At 45.3% G+C, this 21786-nt stretch overlaps 1 protein-coding gene across 7 annotated transcripts in view; it reads right to left on the reverse strand.

The window, feature by feature from the left end:
• ACACA (acetyl-CoA carboxylase alpha) overlaps window positions 1-21786 on the reverse strand; it is a 219633-nt gene that overhangs the window by 38187 nt on the left and 159660 nt on the right. For all 7 annotated transcript variants that reach the window (XM_067472024.1, XM_067472023.1, XM_067472021.1 and 4 more), the window contains 2 exons: window positions 3347-3490; window positions 1439-1559 (listed from right to left, as the gene is read on the reverse strand). In XM_067472024.1, coding sequence (XP_067328125.1) covers window positions 1439-1559; window positions 3347-3490 — 265 coding nt within the window. The remainder of the gene's footprint in view (window positions 1-1438; window positions 1560-3346; window positions 3491-21786) is intronic.

The following is a 21786-nucleotide window of genomic DNA, read 5'->3' on the forward strand; positions in this document are numbered from 1 at the left end:
GGAAGACTATAGTCTGTGAGAAGGTTTTACAGTGTGAGTTAGGCCTTAGTCTGTGAGAGAAGGCCTCACAGTGTGAGGAAGGCTGTAGTCTGTGAGAGAAAGCCTCATAGTGTGAGGAAGGCCTTAGTCTGTGAGAAGAGGTCTCACTGTGTGAGGAAGGCCTCAGTTTGTGAGAGAAGGCCTCACAGTGTGAGGAAGGCCTTAATCTGTGAGAAAAGGCCTCACTGTGTGAGGTAGGCCTCAGTTTGTGAGAGAAGGCCTCATAGTGTGAGGAAGGCCTTAGTCTGTGAGAGGCCTCACAGTATGAGGTAGGCCTTAGTCTGTGAGAGAAGGCTCACAGTGTGAGGTAGGCCTTCATTTGTGAGAGAAGGCCTCATAGTGTGAGGAAGACTATAGTCTGTGAGAAGGCTTTACAGTGTGAGTTAGGCCTTAGTCTGTGAGAGAAGGCCTCACAGTGTGAGGAAGGCTGTAGTCTGTGAGAGAAAGCCTCATGGTGTGAGGAAGGCCTTAGTCTGTGAGAAAAGGCCTCACTGTGTGAGGAAGGCCTCAGTTTGTGAGAGAATGCCTCACAGTGTGAGGAAAGCCTTAATCTGTGAGAAAAGGCCTCACTATGTGAGGTAGGCTTCAGTTTGTGAGAGAAGGCCTCATAGTGTGAGGAAGGCCTTAGTTTGTGAGAGAAGGCCTCATAGTGTGATGAAGGCTATAGTCTGTGAGAGAAGGCCTCACAGTGTGAGGTAGGCCTTGGTCTGTGGGAGAATGCCTCACAGTGTGAGGTAGATCTCAGTCTGTGAGAGAAGGCCTCATAGTGTGAGATAGGCCTTAGTCTATGAGAAAAGGTCTTATAGTGTAAGGTAGGCCTTAGTCTGTGAGAGAAGGTCTCACAGTATGAGATAAGCCTTAGTCTGTGAGAGAAGGCCTCACAGTGTGTCGGGCCATGCTTTTGCTAATATGTTACTCTGGTTTACATTTATGAAGAAGGTCTTTTGTTAAGCCCATTCCCCCAACAGGGGTGAGCTCCCATTGTGAGTCCTAACTCCTGCCAACCTAGCAGTTTGAAAACATTCAAATGTGAGTAGATCAGTAAGTACCGCTTTGGCAGGAAAAGGCAAAAAGACACTCCAAGCAATCTTGCCACTTCCATGACAAGGAGGTGACAATGCAGGCTCCTAGGCTTGAAAATGGAGAAAAGCACCTCCCCCAAAGCCAGAGATGAGCACCACCTCCAGAAGCCAGAAATGAGAGGAGAAGCCTTTGCCTTGTCTGTGTTTGTGTGTCATTGTTTGTGATTAGCTCTACTGCTGGCACTAGAAGCTTCTGATCTGCTAAAACTGCTGCTGTGTTGCTGCTTTACCTTTGTTAAATGCTTCTTCTTTTTTGAAATGACCCAACAGAAGCCACCAATCCCATGCTACCAAGAGGCCGAACTACAGGTACGTACTTGGATGGGGCCGTCCGGCAAGCATCCAGCGAGGGTCGTAGGGCGTCTTGGTGGGAGAAAACTCAATGATCCTATCTATGGGGTCCTTCGCCGTGAGCATTGGAACTGGGCTGAAAACACTCTAGGTGCGGGAAAGGGAAAGAAAGAGATTGTTATCCATGGCTCTCAAATACTCTTATGTTTTGAGCAACGTCTCCTTAGACAACACAGAAAACACAGCTGCCAATGTGGAGTTGGATATTCTGTACATCCTCCAAATATTATATTAATAGAATATGACACATTATAACAGGTATGGGCAAACCCAGGCTCGGGGGTTGGATGTGGCCCCTTGGGCTCTTTTCTCAGGCCCTCCTATCTCTCTCTCTCTCCATCCTATCCTTCCTTCTTTTTTTCCCTTTCTCCTTCCTTCCCTTCCTTCCCTCTCTCCTTCTCCCTCCCTCCTTCCTTCCCTTTCACTCTTTCATCCTTCCTTCCCGCTGTCCTCACTCCCTCCTTCCCTCTCTCCCTTCCTTCCTTCCTTCCCTCTTTCCTTCCTTACCTCCCTTTTTCCTCCCCTCCCTTCTTCCTTCTCTTCCACCCTTTCATCATTCCTTCCTTCCCTCTTTCCTTCCTTCTCTCCTTTTCTCCTTCCTTCCTTTCCCTCCCTTTTGTTTTTCCTTCCTTCTTTCTTCCCTCCCTCCATTCCCTTTAGCTTTCTCTTCTTCCCTCCCTCCCTTCTCTCTTCCCTCCCTCCTTCCCTCTTTCCCTTCCATCCATCCATCCATCCTTCCTTCTCTTCCTTCCTTCCTTCCTTCCTTCCTTCCTCCTTCTGTTCCTTACCTCCCTCCATTTACTTCCCTCCCTTCTTTCTTCCCTTCCACCCTTTCATCATTCCTTCCTTCCCTCTTTCCTTCCCTCTCTCCCTTCTTCCTTCCTTCCTTCCTTCCCTTTTGTTTTTCCTTCCTTCTCTCTTCCCTCCCTCCATTCCCTTTATCCTTCTCTTCTTCCCCCCTCCCTTCCCTCTTTCCCTTCCACCCGTTAATTATTCCTTCCCTCCCTGCCTTCCTTCCTTCCCTTCCTTCCTTCCTTCCTTCCTTCCTTCCTTCCTTCCTTCCTTCCTTCCTTCCTTCTTCTCTTCCTTCCTTACCTCCCTCTTTTTCCTTCCCTTACACCCTTTCATCATTCCTTCCTTTCCTTCCTTCCTCCTTCTCTTCCTTCCTTACCTCCCTCTTTTTCCTTCCCTCCCTTCTTCCTTCCCTTCCACCCTTTCATCATTCCTTCCTTCCCTCTTTCCTCCCTCCTTCCCTCTGCCTTCCTTCCCTTCCTTTTGTCTTTCCTTCCTTCTCTCTTCCATCCCTCCGTTCTCTTCCATCCTTCTCTTCCTCCCACCCTCCCTTCCCTCTTCCTCCCTCCTTCCCTTCCTTTTGTCTTTCCTTCCTTCTCTCTTTCCTCCCTCCATTCCCTTCATCCTTCTCTTCCTCCCTCCCTCCCTCCTTTCCTTCTCTTCTTCTTTCCTCCTGGGGGATGTTTAGCTGGGGGGAAGAGATGGTTGAGAGGGAACAGGAGAACCATTTTTCAAGATTTCAAGGGTGTCCCATGGAGGAGGAGGAGGAAGAGGAAGAGGAAGGGGGGGGGGGGAGGACTGAGTTTCTGCTGCTCTAGAGACCAAGGCACAAGGGAGCAATGGGTCCAAATAGCAGGAAAACAGATTCGACTGAAAAGATTAAAAACTTCCTGAGAGTAAGAGCTGTTGGAGAGTGGCATAAGCTGCCTCGGAATGTGATCGAGGCTTTTCCGCAGAGGCTGTCTATCGGGAGTGCTTTGATTGTGCCTTCCGAAAGAGATGAGGAAGGGGAGGAAAGGGCAGGGAGGTGATATGAAACTGCTGAACGCCCCTGAATGGGACATGAGAAATGGGCTCAGTACCTTCGGCATGTAGGACAGCCACAGCAGAATGGTGTAGACCCCTTCGAAGTCGTCACAGACGGTGGTGTGGGTGACCCCATTGTTGTGCATGATCTGGATCCCGCCCAGCTGGTTGTTGGAAGTATAGACCTCCCTCCCAAGCACCTGAATTTAAAAAAGGGGGAGAAGATAAGACCGTGAGTAATTGAGTTTCCATCTTTGAACTATTGTATTTATCATTTTCTAAACCAACAACAAAGTCAGAATTTCCAAAAGAAAACAGAGAACAGTAGAAATGTATCCATTTCAGAAGAGCTAGGAGGAAAAAGGGGCGGAGCTAACTGACAACAGAAGAGTGGACATTAAAAAAAATATGAGCTATATGTCTCCGGCTGTGAAAGAAGTTACTAAACCAAGATGACATAAGATAAGCCATTCTAATGTTATATAGTAACAGTTTCATGTGTTCATAATAATAAAATCTGATTGTAACAATATCCAGGAAGTACTGTGAAGAGAATACTGTGTAACCAATATGCTTTGTGTGCCTGAGAATCCATAAATAAACATTTCTTTGTTCAATTCACACAATAAAGACTTGTTACTAAGGTGAAGATATACTCCAAGGAAGACGGCTGAAGATCATATTGGAGCTGAATACAGTACAGTATTGGGTTGTGAACATATATACATATAACATCCCTAACTTGCCGACGTGAGGTTGTAAACATATAAAACATATATACATATAGGGTCCCTACTTGCCGACGTGAGATTGTAAACATATATACTTATACCGTCCCTACTTGCCGAAGTGAGATTGTAAACATATATACATATAGTGTCCCTGCTTGCTGAAGTGAGATTGTAAACATATAAACATATAGCGTCCCTACTTGCTCACGCGAGAATGTTAATATATATACATATAGCATCCCTACTTGCTGATGCGAGATTGTAAACATATATACATATGGTGTCCCTACTTGCCAACGTGAAATTATAAACATATATACATATAGCATCCCTACTTGCTGTTGCGAGATTGTAAATATATATAAATATAGTGTCCCTACTTGCTGACGTGAGATTGTAAATATATATACATATATGTAGAGAGGGAGGGAGTGTCCCTACTTTACGGATTTTCACTTTTCATGGGTGGTCCTGGAACACAACACCCGCAATAAGTGAGGGAACACTGTATATGCTTCAAAGCAAAGAGGGGAGGAACCCAGCTCGCAATGACCTTGCCCTTCCATTGAAACACACCGAAAGTCTGAGGAGAAAGGCATTTCACGCCCTGCGAGCAGGTACAAAGGCCCCCGGAGCCCCTTCCCCAGGAACGAAGGAGGCCCTGACCGCCGGCCTCTCCCTCCTCTAATCTCGGCCCAAGCGCCGCGTGCGTCTCCCTTCTCATTCCCCGCTGTCTCTTCCCATTTGCCCTCTCCCTGACTGATACACTGATCTCTCGGTCACTTGGCTTTCTGCTCCGCCGGGTCCATATTACTAATAACACCTCTGCCACGGCCAGTTTACCTCATGAAGGCAGGAGCACATCATTACAAAATAAACTCATAACTCTGACATTCGCGCAAATACACGCCATTTGTTATTTTTATGGCGGCGGTGGCGGCGTGTGGGCAGGCAGGCGGCGAGGGCGTTGTGTACCTGCTCCGTGCAGATCTTGCCCCCCAAAAAAACCCAAACGGATGGCGACGGGTGCAACACCACCCTTTCAACGTAGACCAGATGGAGCTCAGGATGAAGCTGGGATCCTTGAAGGATCTGTCTTTCTCCAAATGGCATTCCTAGGCCTGGAGCCTGTCATCATGGGGAAAAACAAAACGTCTCCTTCATTGGTAGATATTGCATATTAATACGGTGCCTCATTGATGGAACGCTATGGAGTTGGAAATATTGTTTAATACCATTAATGGGTTGTTGTAAGTTTTTCAGGCTGCATGGCTATGTTCGAGAAGCATTCTCTCCTGATGTTTTGTCTCCATCTATGGCAGGCATCCTCACAACCTCTGAGGATGCCTGCCATACATGCAGGCGAAATGTCAGGAGAGAATGCTTCCCAACAATGGCCATACAGCCTGAAAAACTTACAAAATAACCCAGTGAAAACATGAAAGCCTTTGACAATACAATACCATTAATATTTAGTGCTAAAAGAGAGGTCTAAATAATAGTAATAGTAATAATAATAAATATCTATATATATAAAAAGAGAAAGGGCGTCCAAAGGGACAGCAAAACTCAAAAAAAAATCCCGACGAAAAGTTACCAAATTGACCATGCACATACCTCAACCCACAAGGTATGCACAAATCTATTCAAAATTCTGAAACAACATTAAAACACACTCACAATTAGACAAAACAACTGAGCATGCGCAAAGGCGCCCCGCCACAAGTCCCCGGCACGTGCACATGGCCGGCCGGCCAATGCACCCTCCGCGCAAGCCACGCCCCCATCCTCTGTCGCCTAGCCCCTACCCTCCCATACGCTCTCTTTTCAATGCACCCTCCTTCTTCTTCCCCCCCCCCAGGCTCCCCACGTTCATGCCACGTCCCCCTCCCTCCCCCGCTGCGCCCCACACGATCACGCCACACACCCCCTCCCCCACCCCGCCCCACACGATCACGCCACACCCCCTCCCTCCCCCACCCCACACGATCACGCCATGCCCCCTCCCTCCCCCACCCCGCCCCACACGATCACACCATGCCCCCCTCCCCCGCCCCGCCCCACACGTTCACGCCACGCCCCCTCCCTCCCCCGCCCTGTCCCAAACGATCATGCCACGCCCACTCCTTCCCCCGCCCCACACGTTCACGCCACGCCCCCTCCCTCCCCCGCCCCACCCCACACGATCACGCCACGCCACACCCTCTCCCTCCCCCACCCCGCCCCACACGTTCACGCCACGCCCCCTCACCACCAATGACAGAATTTTCTGTTGATCATGGGAGAACTGTGTGCCAAGTCTGGTTCAATTCCATCATTGGTGGAGTTCAGAATGCTCTTTGATTGTAGGTGAACTATAAATCCCAGCAACTACAACTCCCAAATGTCAAAATTCTACTTTCCCCAAACTCTACCAGTGTTCACATTTGGGCATATTGAGTATTCTTGTAGAGTTTGATCCAGATCCATCATTGTTTGAGTCCACAGGGATCTCTGGATGAAGGTGAACTATAACTCCAAAACCAAAGGACACTGCCCACCAAACCCTTCAAGTATTTTCTGTTGGTCATGGGAGAACTGTGTGCCAAGGTTGGTCCAATTCCATCATTGGTGGGGTTCAGAATGCTCTTTGATTGTAGGTGAACTATAAATCCCAGCGACTACAACTCCCAAATGTCAAAATTCTATTTTCCCCAAACTCCACCAGTGTTCACATTTGGACATATTGACTATTCTTGTAGAGTTTGATCCAGATCCATCATTGTTTGAGTCCACAGGGATCCCTGGATGTAGGTGAACTACAACTCCAAAACTCAAGGTCAATGCCCAGCAAACCCTTCCAGTATTTTCAGTTGATCATGGGAGAACTGTGTGTCAAGTTTGGTTCAATTCCATCATTGGTGGGGTTCAGAATGCTCTTTGATTGTAGGTGAACTATAAATCCCAGCAACTACAACTCCCAAATGACAAAATTCTATTTTCCCCAAACTCCACCAGTGTTCACATTTGGGCATATTGAGTATTCATGTAGAGTCTGGTCCAGATCCATCATTGTTTGATCATCATTGTTTGATAAATCCCAGCGACTACAACTCCCAAATGACAAAATCAATTTTTTTGAGTGAAGGACATACATTAGGTGTCTTGCGTCCAAATTTGGTGTCAATTCGTCCATTGGTTTTTGAGTTTTGTTAATCCCACAAATGAAGATTACATTTTTATTTATATAGATAATATTTTATTTATATAGATAATATATGCGCAAAAGCACCCTCACCGACCTCCAAAGCAAATGGTGATGTTGTGTCACTTCCTGTTGCGATTTTGAGAGGAGTTCTGGAGAAAAATAGGATTATTTTGACATGCTGGATGGCAGATGCAGAGACACAAAGGGAGGGACGAATGCCATTGCCCACCTTTGAGCAGCTTTCCAAGATTTCCGGCATGATTCTGCACCTAGAGACCCTTCCCAACGCCTCTTATCCATGTGTAACCCTGTTTAATTTCCCAAATTAGTAAAAAATCTGTGTGTTCAGGGTAGTCGCCCACCTTGATTCCGAATCAGGTGAAGCAACACCAACCCATTGGCTTTCAGCTCAGCTTGGATCTATGCTGCTCCTGCTGTCAAAACATATTGACAAGTAAATGTGGCACCCGCTCGGCATTCGGAGGCCATTTCGTTCCCAGTGGCGCCGGGCAACTACTTGCGCGCTTTGCTCAACGCATCTTGATGCACTTGGGGGGGAGAGGGAAGGGGCTGCCGATTTATCTTTATCTCCAAAACAGGATTTAAAGGGCAAGAGACGACAGTATATATTAGACCACTTTCATTGGTTGTCAGCTGCAGTAAACCTGAGCTGTCCGCACTGTCTCTGGGTAAGTGGTGGCGCCGAGCAGCCACCACTTACCCTTTTGCATCTGGAAAGATCGGGATTGGTTAGCGGAAGGGGGAGGCCGGCTCCTTTTTTTATTATAGGGAGGAAAATACATATCCTGTGCTCGTTTCAAGGAGATCAAAGCAGCCGAACTATAAATCCCATGACCAACAGTAAACACTGGAAGGGTTTGGTGGGTACCGACCTTGAGTTTTGGAGTTATAGTTGCTGGGATTTAGTTCACCTACAATCAAAGAGCATTCTGAACTCCACCAATGATGGAATTGAACCAAACTTGGCACACAGAACTCCCAGGACCAACGATAAACACTGGGAGGTTTTGATGGGCACCAACCTTGTGTTTTGGAGTTGTAGTTGCTGGGATTTATAGCTGACCATCATTCACAATCAAAGAACATTCTGAACTCCACCAACGATGGAATTGAATTGAACTTGGCACACAGAACTCCCAGGACCAATGATAAACACTGGGAGGTTTTGATGGGCACCGACCTTGAGTTTTGGAGTTGTAGTTGCTAGGATTTATAATTCACCTACAGTCAAAGAACATTCTGAATTCCACCAATTATGGAATTGAACCAAACTTAGCACACAGAATTCCCATGACCAACAGTAAATACTGGAAGGGTTTGGTGAGCACTGACCTTGAGTTTTGGAGTTGTAGTTGGCGGGATTTATAATTCACCTACAGTCAAAGAGCATTCGGAGCTCCACCAACGATGGAAACGAACCAAACTTGGCACACAGAACTCCAATGACCAATGATAAACACTGGGAGGTTTTGATGGGCAACGACCTTGAGTTTTGGAGTTGTAGTTGTTGGGATTTATAGTTCACTACAATCAAAGAGCATTCTGAACTCCACCAACGATGGAATTGAATTGAATTTGGCACACAGAACTCCCATGACCAACGATAAACTCTGGGAGGTTTTGATGGGCACCGACCTTGAGTTTTGGAGTTGTAGTTGCTGGGATTTATAGCTCACCAATAATCAAAGAACATTCTGAACTCCACCAACAATGGAATTGAATTGAACTTGGCACACAGAACTCCCATGACCAACAGTAAACACTGGAAGGGTTTGGTGGGCACCGACCTTGAGTTTGGGAATTGTCGTTGCTGGGATTTATAGGTCACCTATAATCAAAGAGCATTCTGAACTCCACCAATGATGAAATTGAATTAAACTTAGCACACAGAACTCCCATGAACAACAGTAAACACTGGAAGGGTTTGGTGGGAACCGACCTTGAGTTTTGGAGTTGTAGTGGCTGGGATTTATAGTTCACCTATAATCAAAGAGCATTCTGAACTCCACCAACAATGGAACTGAACCAAACTTAGGACAGAGAACTCCCATGACCAATAGTAAACACTGGGTGGGTGGGCACTGATCTTGAGTTTGGGAGTTGTAGTTCACCTACACCCAGAGATCACTGCGGACTCGAACAGTGATGGATCTGGACCAAACTCGGCACAAATACTCAATATGCCCAAATGTGCACACTGATGGAGTTAGGGAAAAATAGACCTGGTGTACAAAGCAGTCCAGGCGGATGCCGGTGTGGTTAATGAGCAGAATCCAGGAGGCTATAAAAGGGAAGATGTCTTCCTTTCCAAAGCAGCAGAAGTCTTGCCAGAGTGAGAGGAATAAAAAGGAACATTAAACCCGGGAAAACAAATGTAAGTCCGCGAGTCGGGTAAAAAACAACAGGGCATGAATTGGAGGATTGTGTTGTTTGAAACATCCGAGCAAACAAGAACCATCTATTTGGATAGAGCGGAGAGATAAATACGGCGATAACCAACAAATAAATTGAGCAGGGAGAAGTTGGCGGGACTATTAGGACTCAAAGGGGCCAAACGCTTCCTGAAAGAAGGCAAACCGGTTGAAGGGAGGTACTAATTCAAGTTTTTCAATGTCTGTGGTTGAAGGTGGTTGGAGGAAATGCTTGCAGCTAGGCTGCTTTTTGGTTTGTTTGGAACACATCTATATAAATAAAAATGTAATGTTCGTTTGTGGGACTAACATAACTCAAAAACCATGGGAAGAACTGACACCAAATTTGGATACAATACACTTCTCAGGCCAACAAGTGACCATCACTCACAAAAACACTGGAAAACACAACAGAAGGGACTTAAAAGGCCAAAAAAAATCCCCAAAAGACGCTACAGCGCATGCGCAAAACCACATCTATATAAATAAAAATGTAATGTTAGTTTGTGGGATTAACATAACTCAAAAACCACAGAACGAATTGACACCAAATTTGGACACAATACACTTCTCAGGCCAACAAGTGACCATCACTCACAAAAACACTGGAAAACACAACAGAAGGGACTTAGAAGGCCAAAAAAACCCCAAAAGACTCCATAGCGCATGCGCAAAACCACATCTATATAAATAAAAATGTAATGTTAGTTTGTGGGATTAACATAAATCAAAAACCACAGGATCATCAAGTTTGCAGGCGACACCAAATTGGGAGGGATAGCCAATACTCCAGAGGACAGGAGCAGGATTCAAAACGATCTTGACAGATTAGAGAGATGAGCCAAAACTAACAAAATGAAGTTCAACAGGGACAAATGCAAGATACTCCACTTTGGCAAAAAAAAACGAAATGCAAAGATACAGAATGGGGGACAATGCCTGGCTCCAGAGCAGTACGTGTGAAAAAGATCTTGGAGTTCTTGTGGACAACAAGTTAAACATGAGCCAACAATGTGATGTGGTGGCAAAAAAAGCCAATGGGATTTTGGAGCATAGTGTCTAGATCTAGGGAAGTAATGCTACTCCTCTATTCCGCTTTGGTTAGACCACACCTCTGGAATATTGTGTCCAATTCTGGGCACCACAATTCAAGAGAGATATTGACAAGCTGGAATGTTTCCAGAGGAGGGCGACTAAAATGATCAAGGGTCTGGAGAACAAGCCCTATGAGGAGCGGCTTAAGGAGCTGGACATGTTTAGCCTGAAGAAGAGAAGGCTGAGAGGAGATATGATAGCCATGTATAAATATGTGAGAGGAAGCCACAGGGAGGAGGGAGCAAGCTTGTTTTCTGCTCCCTGGAGACTAGGACGCAATGGAACAATGGCTTCAAACTACAAGAGAGGAGATTCCATCTCAACATGAGGAAGAACTTCCTGACTGTGAGAGCCGTTCAGCAGTGGAACTCTCTGCCCCGGAGTGTGGTGGAGGCTCCTTCTTTGGAAGCTTTTAAACAGAGGCTGGATGGCCATCTGTCAGGGGTGATTTGAATGCAATATTCCTGCTTCTTGGCAGGGGGTTGGACTGGATGGCCCATGAGGTCTCTTCCAACTCTTTGATTCTATGATTCTATGACTGTTTGGAAGCTTCAATTGGTCCAATGGACGGCAGCCAGATTACTAACGGGAGTGGCACTCAGGGAGCGCGCAACTCCTCTGCTGTGCCAGCTCCACTGGCTGCCAGTCTGCTACCGAGCACAATTCAAAGTGCTGGCTTTAGCCTATAAAGCCCTAAATGGTTGTGGCCCAACTTACCTGTCCGAATGCATCTCCCCTTATGAATCATCTAGGACAGTGGTTCTCAACCTGGGGTCCCTAAATGTTTTTGGCCTTCAACTCCCAGAAATCCTAACAGCTGGTAAACTGGCTGGGATTTCTGGGAGTTGTAGGCCAGAAACATCTGGGGACGTTTAGGTAGTCTGGGGAAGCCCTGCTCTCGACTCTGTCTGTGTCACAAATATGTGTGGCGGGGACGAGAGACAGGACCTTCTCAGTGGTGGCCCCTCGGCTATGGAACGCCCTTCCTGGGGACATTAGATCAGGCCCTTCCCTTTGACTTTCCGAAAAAAAAGTCAAAATCTGGCTATTCGAGCAGGCGTTTGAAAAGGCAGCATAGTTAGACATAGGATTATGGAACAATTGGACTATGAGATTGGATTATGTTTTTTACCTAGGAGACGAAATGATTGTTTTTACTATTGTCATGGTTTTAATTGGTGTTTTAATGATTTTTAATGTTTTTATAATGTAGTTGGCATTGAATTGTTGCATTGTGAACCGCCTCGAGAGGGGCTGAGAGGGGCTGTATACAAATGTAGCTAATAATAATAATAATAATAATAATAATAATAATAATAATAATAATCTATGCTTCAAAGTTATTGAAAAGTCATTCGTGACACAGCCACCTCCATTGCTGGAACCCACTTCTCCAACCCTCATTGACCAATCAAACCTCAGCCTTTGCATTTCTAATCGAAGACCATGGGAGCTCTTCCCGTGCTTTTTAATTTACAAGCGATCGGTAGGAGACCTTCTCTGGCTTAGGAACGCATTGGTTCGGGTCTAATGCTTGGAGATGATTAAGGCCAGCGCTGTACCATTTGCTATCGCCGCTGCCGATCTTTTATTTAGAAGATGCAGGGCACTAAATGCAGGGAGGGCTCCCCGTCGCCTCCACGTTAGAACCCGAAGCGCCTGGTAAATGGAATTATATAGCTGTCATCTCCTTTCCCCAAAGTTTTAAGAGTACAATGGGCTCGTTTGGCCCTCCGCTCCCTCCCCGCCACGCCGTCCCGCGCTCCCCGATCGGAAAGGTCCACTTTGTATTGATTTAAAGGCGAGGAAATAAATAAAACTGCTCCGCCATCGCGGTTCGCAAGAAATTCATGGCACACTCTTGCATGATATATTTGAAGAGCTGTTCGCAAACTCTCTTTTTCTTCCTCTGGTGAGTGATTTGGGAAGCGGGGAAGCAAGAGGCGCCGAGGAAAACCTGCCACTTACCAGAGAGGCCCACAGACTACGAATCCAAGGGGGAAAGTGAAGTCCTTCTGTTCTGGTATGGCTGTACCAGGAGCTCCAACTTCTTTTTCTTTCTTTGAGTGTTTGCATGCATTCCAAGGTTCCATGCATTTTGCAATAAGGTGGCTTCCCTTGGTTTGCAATTATAGGGCCAATGACCCATCAATCATCATTAGGTTCTTTAGTTCCGCCCCTTTTTCTGGGTTTAGGAGGGAAAAGGGGGCACCTCTAGTTCAGTTCACACAGAGAAGCCTTTCGTACAGGACGTGAATCATAGAATCATAGAATCAAAGAGTTGGAAGAGACCTCATGGGCCATCCAGTCCAACCCCCTGCCAAGAAGCAGGAATACTGCATTCAAATCACTCCTGACAGATGGCCATCCAGCCTCTGCTTAAAAGCTTCCAAAGAAGGAGCCTCCACCACACTCCGGGGCAGAGAGTTCCACTGCTGAAGGGCTCTCACAGTCAGGAAGTTCTTCCTAATGTTCAGATGGAATCTCCTCTCTTGTAGTTTGAAGCCATTGTTCCGCGTCCTAGTCTCCAAGGAAGCAGAAAACAAGCTTGCTCCCTCCTCTCTGTGGCTTCCTCTCACATATTTATACATGGCTATCATATCTCCTCTCAGCCTTCTCTTCTTCAGGCTAAACATGCCCAGTTCCCTAAGCCGCTCCTCATAGGGCTTGTTCTCCAGACCCTTGATCATTTTAGTCGCCCTCCTTTCTCCAGGTGGAATCAGTTCCACCTGGAGAAAGATTCGTCTTTTACAGCTTTTGCTGGGGGGAATTCAATCCCACAGCTCTACAGAGAAGCATAGCCTTTGCTGGAGGGATCCAGTCCCACAGCTTTACAGCCAGCCTTCGCTGGGAATTGAAGACCTTCTTTCCTCTTGGAAATCTACAAAAGGACTGTTTGGTAAGGACCACTTGCGGCAGCCATAACACAATTTGGACCGGGTGTAGGGGCCCATGACAGCAAAGCCTAAGACAGATTGCCCAGGTAGAGGTCAAGGATTTCCCTGATAGTGAAGAAACAGTTCATGAAGATAGTTGCCTGTCCCTTGTGGACAAGATTAAGAAAGCCACCAGTTGATTCAAAGCCTTGAAGTATTTGTTTGATTTATTGATGATCTAAGCAATAATAAAAAAAATTTGTTAAACTTTCCAAGTTTCTAAAGACTTTGTTTAGGGAAATCCAAAGGGCCTCTAATCCGATGCACCCCCAGCGTCCCATTGAGCATACAGAACACATCCTGTCTACAGATCTTTTCACAGGCCCAGCGCGTAATAGCACACCTTCCTTTGCCAACTCTGCTCCTTCTCGGTGAAATTTTGGCTAGTCCCAGAGCAAATCTTTGCCCATCTTTCTCCAGGCGGTAAACAAAGCTCATCTCATTTTTAAACCATAGGCCAGAATCTATTATGCTGGATGTTATCCCACTTTAGGTATGATTTGATATGTAGCAAAAGGGATACGAAACCCTGTTAGTGAATTGTGAAGATGTATCAATGGGACACCAGCATTCGGCCTAATCAATATTCCAATGTACAAGGATTATCCAGAAAGGTTATGAGATTTATTTTAAAATACAAAGAATGAATCTATCTTAATAAAACTTGCATGGATTATTAGCATTACATTATTTTTCCACACAATCACCATTCAGTTCAATATATTTTGTCATCAGTGGGAAGAGTTTTTGATGCCTGTGTCAAAGAAGTCTCCCTCCGCCTTTTTCAGCCAGCTCGTCACTTTAATTTTCACCTCGTCGTCATCAAAAAAGTGTTTTCCACGCAGGTGTTCCTTCAATTTAGTGAACAGATGAGAGACACTGGGTGCAAGATCGGGGATGGGAAAGGGGTGGCTTAAAACATCTCAACCAAAGTAAGTCAACAACTCTTGTGTTCCATGAGTGGTGTGCGGACATGCATTGTCATGAAGGAGACAGACTCTCATCATCATCATCCCATGACATTTTTTTTGAATGGCTCTATGAAGTTTCTTTGTGGTCTCACAATATATTCCACACCTGTTTTGTCACATGCTGTCTTGACATTACGTCCTCTACAGAAACTGAAATCATTTCACAATGAATCGCAGCAGCGTTCATGCCCTTTAGGTAGTATATTACAGCACTAACTATAAGCCGGTCTGGGTCCCTCTACAGAGGTGAGAAGATCGGGATATAAAAGTTTTAAATAAATAAATAAACTTCACACTTGGAGGGAAACGGAATGAAGATGCTCATCTCTAACCTTCACCACAATGACAGTTGTTGAACTACTGACGACTGGCACTGCTCGTTCGCTTCCACTGGCTTCCCGCTACACGGCAGTGATACCAACTTCCCCTGATAAAATTCCCTGTAAGAGCTACATACCTTATAACCTTACTTTCTGGATATCCCTTGTACAGTGCAAACTTCGCACTTGGAGGAAAGCAGAATGAGGATGCTCATCTCTAACCTTCACCACAATGTCAGTCAGTGACAACTGGCACTGCTCGTCCGTTTCTACTGGCTTCCCGCTACACAGCAATGAAACCAACTTCCCCGAGAAAATTCCTCGCAAGAGCTTGTAACCTTACTTTTCGGATATCTCTCATACAGTTCGCTTCCACTGGCTTCCCGCTACACTGCAGTGATACCAACTTCCCCCAAGAAAATTCCCTACAAGAGCTAAACACCTTGTAACCTTATTTTCTAGATATCCCTTGTACAGTATAAACTTTGCATTTGGAGGGAAACAGAATTATGATGCTTATCTCTAACCTTCACTACAATATCAGTCAATGAACTACTGACGACTGGCATTGCTCGTTCGCTTTCACTGTCTTCCCACTACACAACGGTGATACCAACTTCACCTGAGAAAATTCCCTGCAAGAGCTACATACCTTATAAGGTTACAAGGTGTGTGGCTCTTGCAGGGGAATTTTCTGGATATCCCTTGTACAGTGCAAACTTCGCACATGGAGGGAAACAGAATGAGGATGTGCATCTCTAACCTTCACCACAATGTCAGTCAATGAACTACTGACGACTGACAGTGCTCGTTCGCTTCCACTGGCTTCCCACTACACTGCAGTGATACCAACTTCCCCCAAGAAAATTTCCCTGCAAGAGCTGCACACCTTGTAAACTTACTTTCTGGATATCCCTCGTACAGTTCGCTTCCAGTGGCTTCCTGTTACACAGCAGTGGTACCAACTTCCCCCAAGAAAATTCCCTGCAAGAGCTACACATCTTGTAACCTTATTTTCTGGATATCCCTCATACATTGTAAACTTTACACTTGGAGGGAAACAGAATGAGTATGTGCATCTCTAACCTTCACCACAATGTCAGTCAATGAACTACTGACGACTGGCAGTGTTCGTTCGCTTCCACTGGCTCCCCGCTACATGGCAGTGATACCAACTTCCTCAAGAAAATTCCCCGCAAGAGTTATGTCACTTGTAACCTTACTTTCCGGATATGCCTCATACAGTGCAAACTTCGCACTTGGAGGGAAACAGAATGGGAATGCTCAGCTCTAACCTTCACCACAATATCAGTCAATGAACTACTGACAACTGGCACTGCTCATTCGCTTCTGCTAGCTTCCTGCTACAAGGCAGTGATACCAACTTTCCCCAAGAAAATTCCCTTTCCGGATAACCCTTGTATATTGCTCAATATGCTGGCTCCTCTATACAGTAATATAATAGCAGAACTTAACTGGTTACGGGTGCAATGAGATGGCCCAATGCTAAAACTCACAGATGTAACTCCACCCAAAAAGACCCAAGTTCTCAATATTTCCAAACTTTATGCAATTCTTACAGATTTAGGTCAACTTCCGATGTCCCCATTATATTTCCAGACCTATATTCCAGCACTAAAACAACAAAGGTGATAAGAGTTACGACTAATACTAAATAAACACAATTATAAATATATTGACCCACGTGAAGAGATCATTTTCTCTTTCTTTTTAAAATCACAATCAGACAAGCAGAGGGAGGAATGTCACTGGGAAGCGGCAAAGGAGGGACTGCACGCTGCAACTCATTCTTCCCTTTGTGCAACGGGATACAAGCCATTCCCATCAATATGGTCCTACGTATGCGTCTAAGCAATTCTCCAACATGCAAAACCGGAACACGGCTGAGGGGCGCTCCGCCACCGAGAGGCATCTTTGACCTGATTTCCCTAAAGAGACACGAAGGGGGATTAGTCACGGCGGTGACTGGCATGCCAATTGTCTTCCAACGTGGAGCAATGTATAGGAAGAACCCCTGAAATTAAGGTCAGGGGAGGAAGGCAGACACCAGTTGGCTTCCAATCCAAATAAATAAATACAAATGGTCTCCTTCTTACAGTGTTTCTCCACCTTCCTAATGCTACGACCCCTTAATACAGTTCCTCATGTGGTGGTGGCCCCCGACCATAAAAATTATTTTCGTTGCTACTTCAAAACTGTAATTTTGCTACTGTTATGTATTGTTATGGAAATTTCTTATATGCAATATGTATTTTCATTCACTGGACCAAATTTGGCACAAATACCTGATATGCCCAAATTTGAATACTGGTGGGGTGGGGAATGGGTTGGTTGATTTTACCATTTGGGAGTTGTAGTTCAGCTACACCCAGAAAGCACTGTGGATCATAGAATCCTAGAATCCTAGAGTAGGAGGAGAACTCATTGGCCATCCAGTCCAACCTCATTCTGCCAAGAAGCAGGAAAATTGCATTCAAAGCATCCTCAACAGATGGCCATCCAGCCTCTGTTTCAAAGCTTCCAAAGAAGGAGCCTCTACCACACTCTGGGGCAGAGAGTTCCACTGCTGAACAGCTCTCACAGTCAGGAAGTTCTTCCTAATGTTCTGGATGATAGATCTGGATCCTTCCAGAGAGCAAGCTTGTATTCTGCTGTCCTGGAGACTAGGACGCAATGGAGCAATGGCTTCAAACTACAAGAGAGGAGATTCCACCTGAACAATAGGAAGAACTTCCTGACTGTGAGAGCTGTTCAGCAGTGGAACTCTCTGCCTCGGAGTGTGGTAGAGGCTCCTTCTATGGAGGCTTTTCAACAGAGGCTGGATGGCCATCTGTTGGGGGTGCTTTGAATGTGATTTTCCTGCTTCTTGGCATGGTGTTGGACTGAATGGCCTACGAGGTCTCTTCCAACTGTATGATTCTATGATTCTGAAGATGCCTGCCATAGATGCCGGCGAAACGTCAGGAGAGAATGCTTCTGTAACATGGACAGACAGCCCAAAAAACCTACAGCAACCCAGTGATTCTGGCCATGAAAACCTTCCACAATACAACTTCAAGTTATTGCAACCTTATGAATGAGAGGCCTTCAAGACCTCTGATCATCAGCTTTCCAACTCTGGACTTGCAAACCAAGGGTCTTCACTTCCTTGATCAAATCAATCCATCTGTAATGAGGTCTTCCTCTTTTCCTACTGCTTTTCACATGTGTCCAAACTTCAATTGCCTCCCTCAACTTCCATTGTTCTCCAACTTTGGTCCTTCAAGAGTTCTAGACTCCAAGTCTCAGAAGGAGTTGTGGGAGTTAAGTTCAAGACAGCTGGAGTTCCTACTGCTTTCCACATGGTTGAGTGGAATGCTTCTAATGCTTCATGTCATCTCATGATGTGTCCAAACTTCAATGACTTCCTTTGAGTTCCACTGTTCTCCAACTTTGGTCCTTCAAGAGTTCTAGACTCCCAAGTCTCAGAAGGAGTTATGGGAGTTAATTTCAAGACATCTGGAGTTCCTACTGCTTTCCACATGGTCGAGTAGAATGCTTCTAATGCTTCATGTCATCTCATGATGTGTCCAAACTTCAATAGCCTCCCTTGAGCTCCATTGTTCTCCTACTTTGGTCCTTAAAGAGTTCTAGACTCCCAAGTCTCAGAAGGAGTTATGGGAGTTAAGTTCAAGACATCTGGAGTTGCTACTGCTTTCCACATGGTCGAGTGAAATGCTTCTAATGCTTCATGTCATTTCATGAGGTGTCCAAACTTCAATGACTTCTTTTGAGTTCCACTGTTCTCCAACTTTGGTCCTTCAAGAGTTCTAGACTCCAAGTCTCAGAAGGAGTTATGGGAGTGAAGCTCAAGACATCTGGTGGACCAACGTTTGTGAAACTCAGCCTTAGTCATCTAGGGAGAGTCAGACCTGATTGTTCTAGGCCCCATTTGTCTGCACTTCATTGTGCCTGTACAACTATCCACCAGCATCACATTTCACAGTCCTACAGCCCCCAAAACACTGACAATGTTCGTGGTGTATTCTGGGAGATGTAGTCCACAGTACCCATCTTGGGTCCTGCAAATCTCTCTCCTCCCCGCCAACAGGAAGACAAAGCACGGGATCACCTTGGCAAGCTTGCGGTGTCACTTCCCTTTTGACATTCCTCTGCTCCCGTCCTTCCCAATTAGCATTCTCAAAGGCGCCGCACCCCTTTCGCATCCCTCCTAATAGTCATGCTGTGCCACTCCAGAAAGATTCATATCATGCATTAATAATTATAATGCGCCTTTGAATGGTGGGGATGGCACGTGCTGCTCTGACTCGCGCAGGATGACTTTGATCTCCTTCGCCATGACAAGAGACGGACAGAGCAGACCTCAAATGCCACTCGAGGCCAGACGGACACCCAAGAGCCCCCCAAAATATCCCAAATGTAGGGTGGGGAGGAAGCTTAGCAATTGAGTTTATTGCTGTAGGAATTGGCATTTTCTGATGAAACCGGGATTGAAATTAAGACCTAGAAACTCACTGGTTGGTGTTGGTGTTGTTGTTGTTGTTACTAAATTGGACCCCTCCCTTTCTCTCAACATTAAGACTCAAAAGTGGCTCATTAGACTCAGCGAGGAATGATATGGAAGCACTCAATGATACTGGAGTATGCTGGAGAGGCCATGAAATGCATTAAATCTATATAAATAAAAATTTATTGTTTGTTTGTGGGATTAACATAACTCAAAAACCACTGGACGAATTTACACCAGATTTGGACACAAGACACCTCTCTGGACAACGAGTGACCATCACTCATAAAAACACAAAAAACACAGCAGAAGAGACTTAAACACCCAAAAAACAAAAAATTATATTACAACGCAAAATCACATACACACACACACAAATATATACACACACAAAGCACATATACACAGACTGGGCCACAGCAACGTGTGGCAGGGGACAGCTAGTGTATAGAAATAAACATGTAATGTTCGTTTGTGGGATTAACATAACTCAAAAACCGCTGGACGAATTGCCACCAAATTTGGCCACAAGACAACTACTAACCCAAGGAGTGACCATCACTCAAAAAACTGATTTTGTCATTTGGGAGTTGTATTTGCTGGGATTTATAGTTCACCTACAATCAAAGAGCATTCTGAACTCCACCAATGATGACATTGAACCAAACGTGGAACCAAGACTCTCATGACCAACAGAAAACACTAGAAAGGGTTGATAGGCATTGACCTTGAGTTTGGGTGTTGTAGTTCACCTATATCCAGAGACCACTGTGGGCTCAAACAATGATGGGTCTGGACCAAACTTGGCATGAATACTCAATATGCCCAAATATGAACACAGGTGGAGTTTGGAGGAAACAGACCTTGACATTTGGGAGTTGTAGTTACTGGGATTTGTAGTTCACCTACAATCAAAGAGCATTCTGTACCCCACCAACGACAGAATTGGGGCAAACGTCCCACACAGAACACCCACGACCAACCAAAAATTCTTAAGACCATCCAATCCAACTCCTTTCACCAGGGCAAGAAAACATAATCAAAGCCCTCCTGACAAAGAGCCATCCAGATAGATAGATAGATAGATATGGTTCACACATATACATCATAGATTTGAAAGGGACACCCCAAAAAGGACAATTATACATTGCATATTTCAGAGTAGGCAAACCAGACACTCTCCACATCAACACTGACAAAGAAACTGCAAGAAATACTGTTTACCCACAAGCATAAAGGGATTACATATATTAGAAACCATCACTTTCTCATTGCTTTATTTTCCAGATCACCAGACTGGGCCACAGCAACGCATGGCAGGGGATGGCTAGTGTACACATAAAATGATGGGCAGATCACTACATTTCCTACCTATCCAAGCACTCTCTACCAAACTCATCCAGTTCCATTCCCAGAAGTATCTGCAATTTTCCAAAAGTAATATGGAAGTTTGCCTTTGAATATCCTCCTCCTGAAGCTGTACCTATTCCCGATCAATGTCTAACACTTATAATATCACAAAGGACCACCACCTCACCCACTTCATAGGAAACCTAATAATAATAATAATAATAATAATAATAATATGATATTATAATTATATATTTTATATTAGAAGGAGAAGAAGAACTTTATTTTTCTACCCCACCTCCATGTCCCCGAAGGGACTCGGGGCGGCTTACATGGGGCCCAAGCCAAGGCAGAATACAATTAAAATAAAGCAATAACAATTAAAACAACATAAAAACAGCATAAAACAACATAACAAAATAGCTAGCAACAACAACAACAGCAGACTAATTTTGGAGGGGGGAGGAAAACCACTACGTGAACTAGTTAAAGGATAAAGTGGTTTTGTAAGGTAGATGACAATGTATTAAGGCATAGGAAAAATCATGGAAAGAGAGCAAATTAACAGGATCAGTTAATATAATATAGGACATCAGATTGAATTACAATTCAAGTCATAATACAGGCCATTTGTCACAGGAGTAATCAGTCGAAAGCACGACGAAACATCCACGTCTTTAATTCCTTACGGAATGTGGCTAGGGAGGGTGCAGCCTAATTTCCCTGGGGAGGGAGTTCCAGAGATGGGGGGCCACCACCGAGAATGTCCTCCCTCTCATCCCCACCAACCGTGCCGGAGACGGGGGCGGGAGCAAGAGAAGGGCATCTGCAGAAGGTCTTAAGGACCACGTGGGCTCGTAAGGGAGGAGGCGGTCAGGCAGATAGGCAGGTCCTGAACCTGCCTACCATTACAATATAATGGTAAGATGGGCTCAAAGCCAGCCTT

Source organism: Anolis sagrei, chromosome 11 (genome assembly GCF_037176765.1).
Source record: "Anolis sagrei isolate rAnoSag1 chromosome 11, rAnoSag1.mat, whole genome shotgun sequence".
Taxonomy (NCBI): domain Eukaryota; kingdom Metazoa; phylum Chordata; class Lepidosauria; order Squamata; family Dactyloidae; genus Anolis; species Anolis sagrei.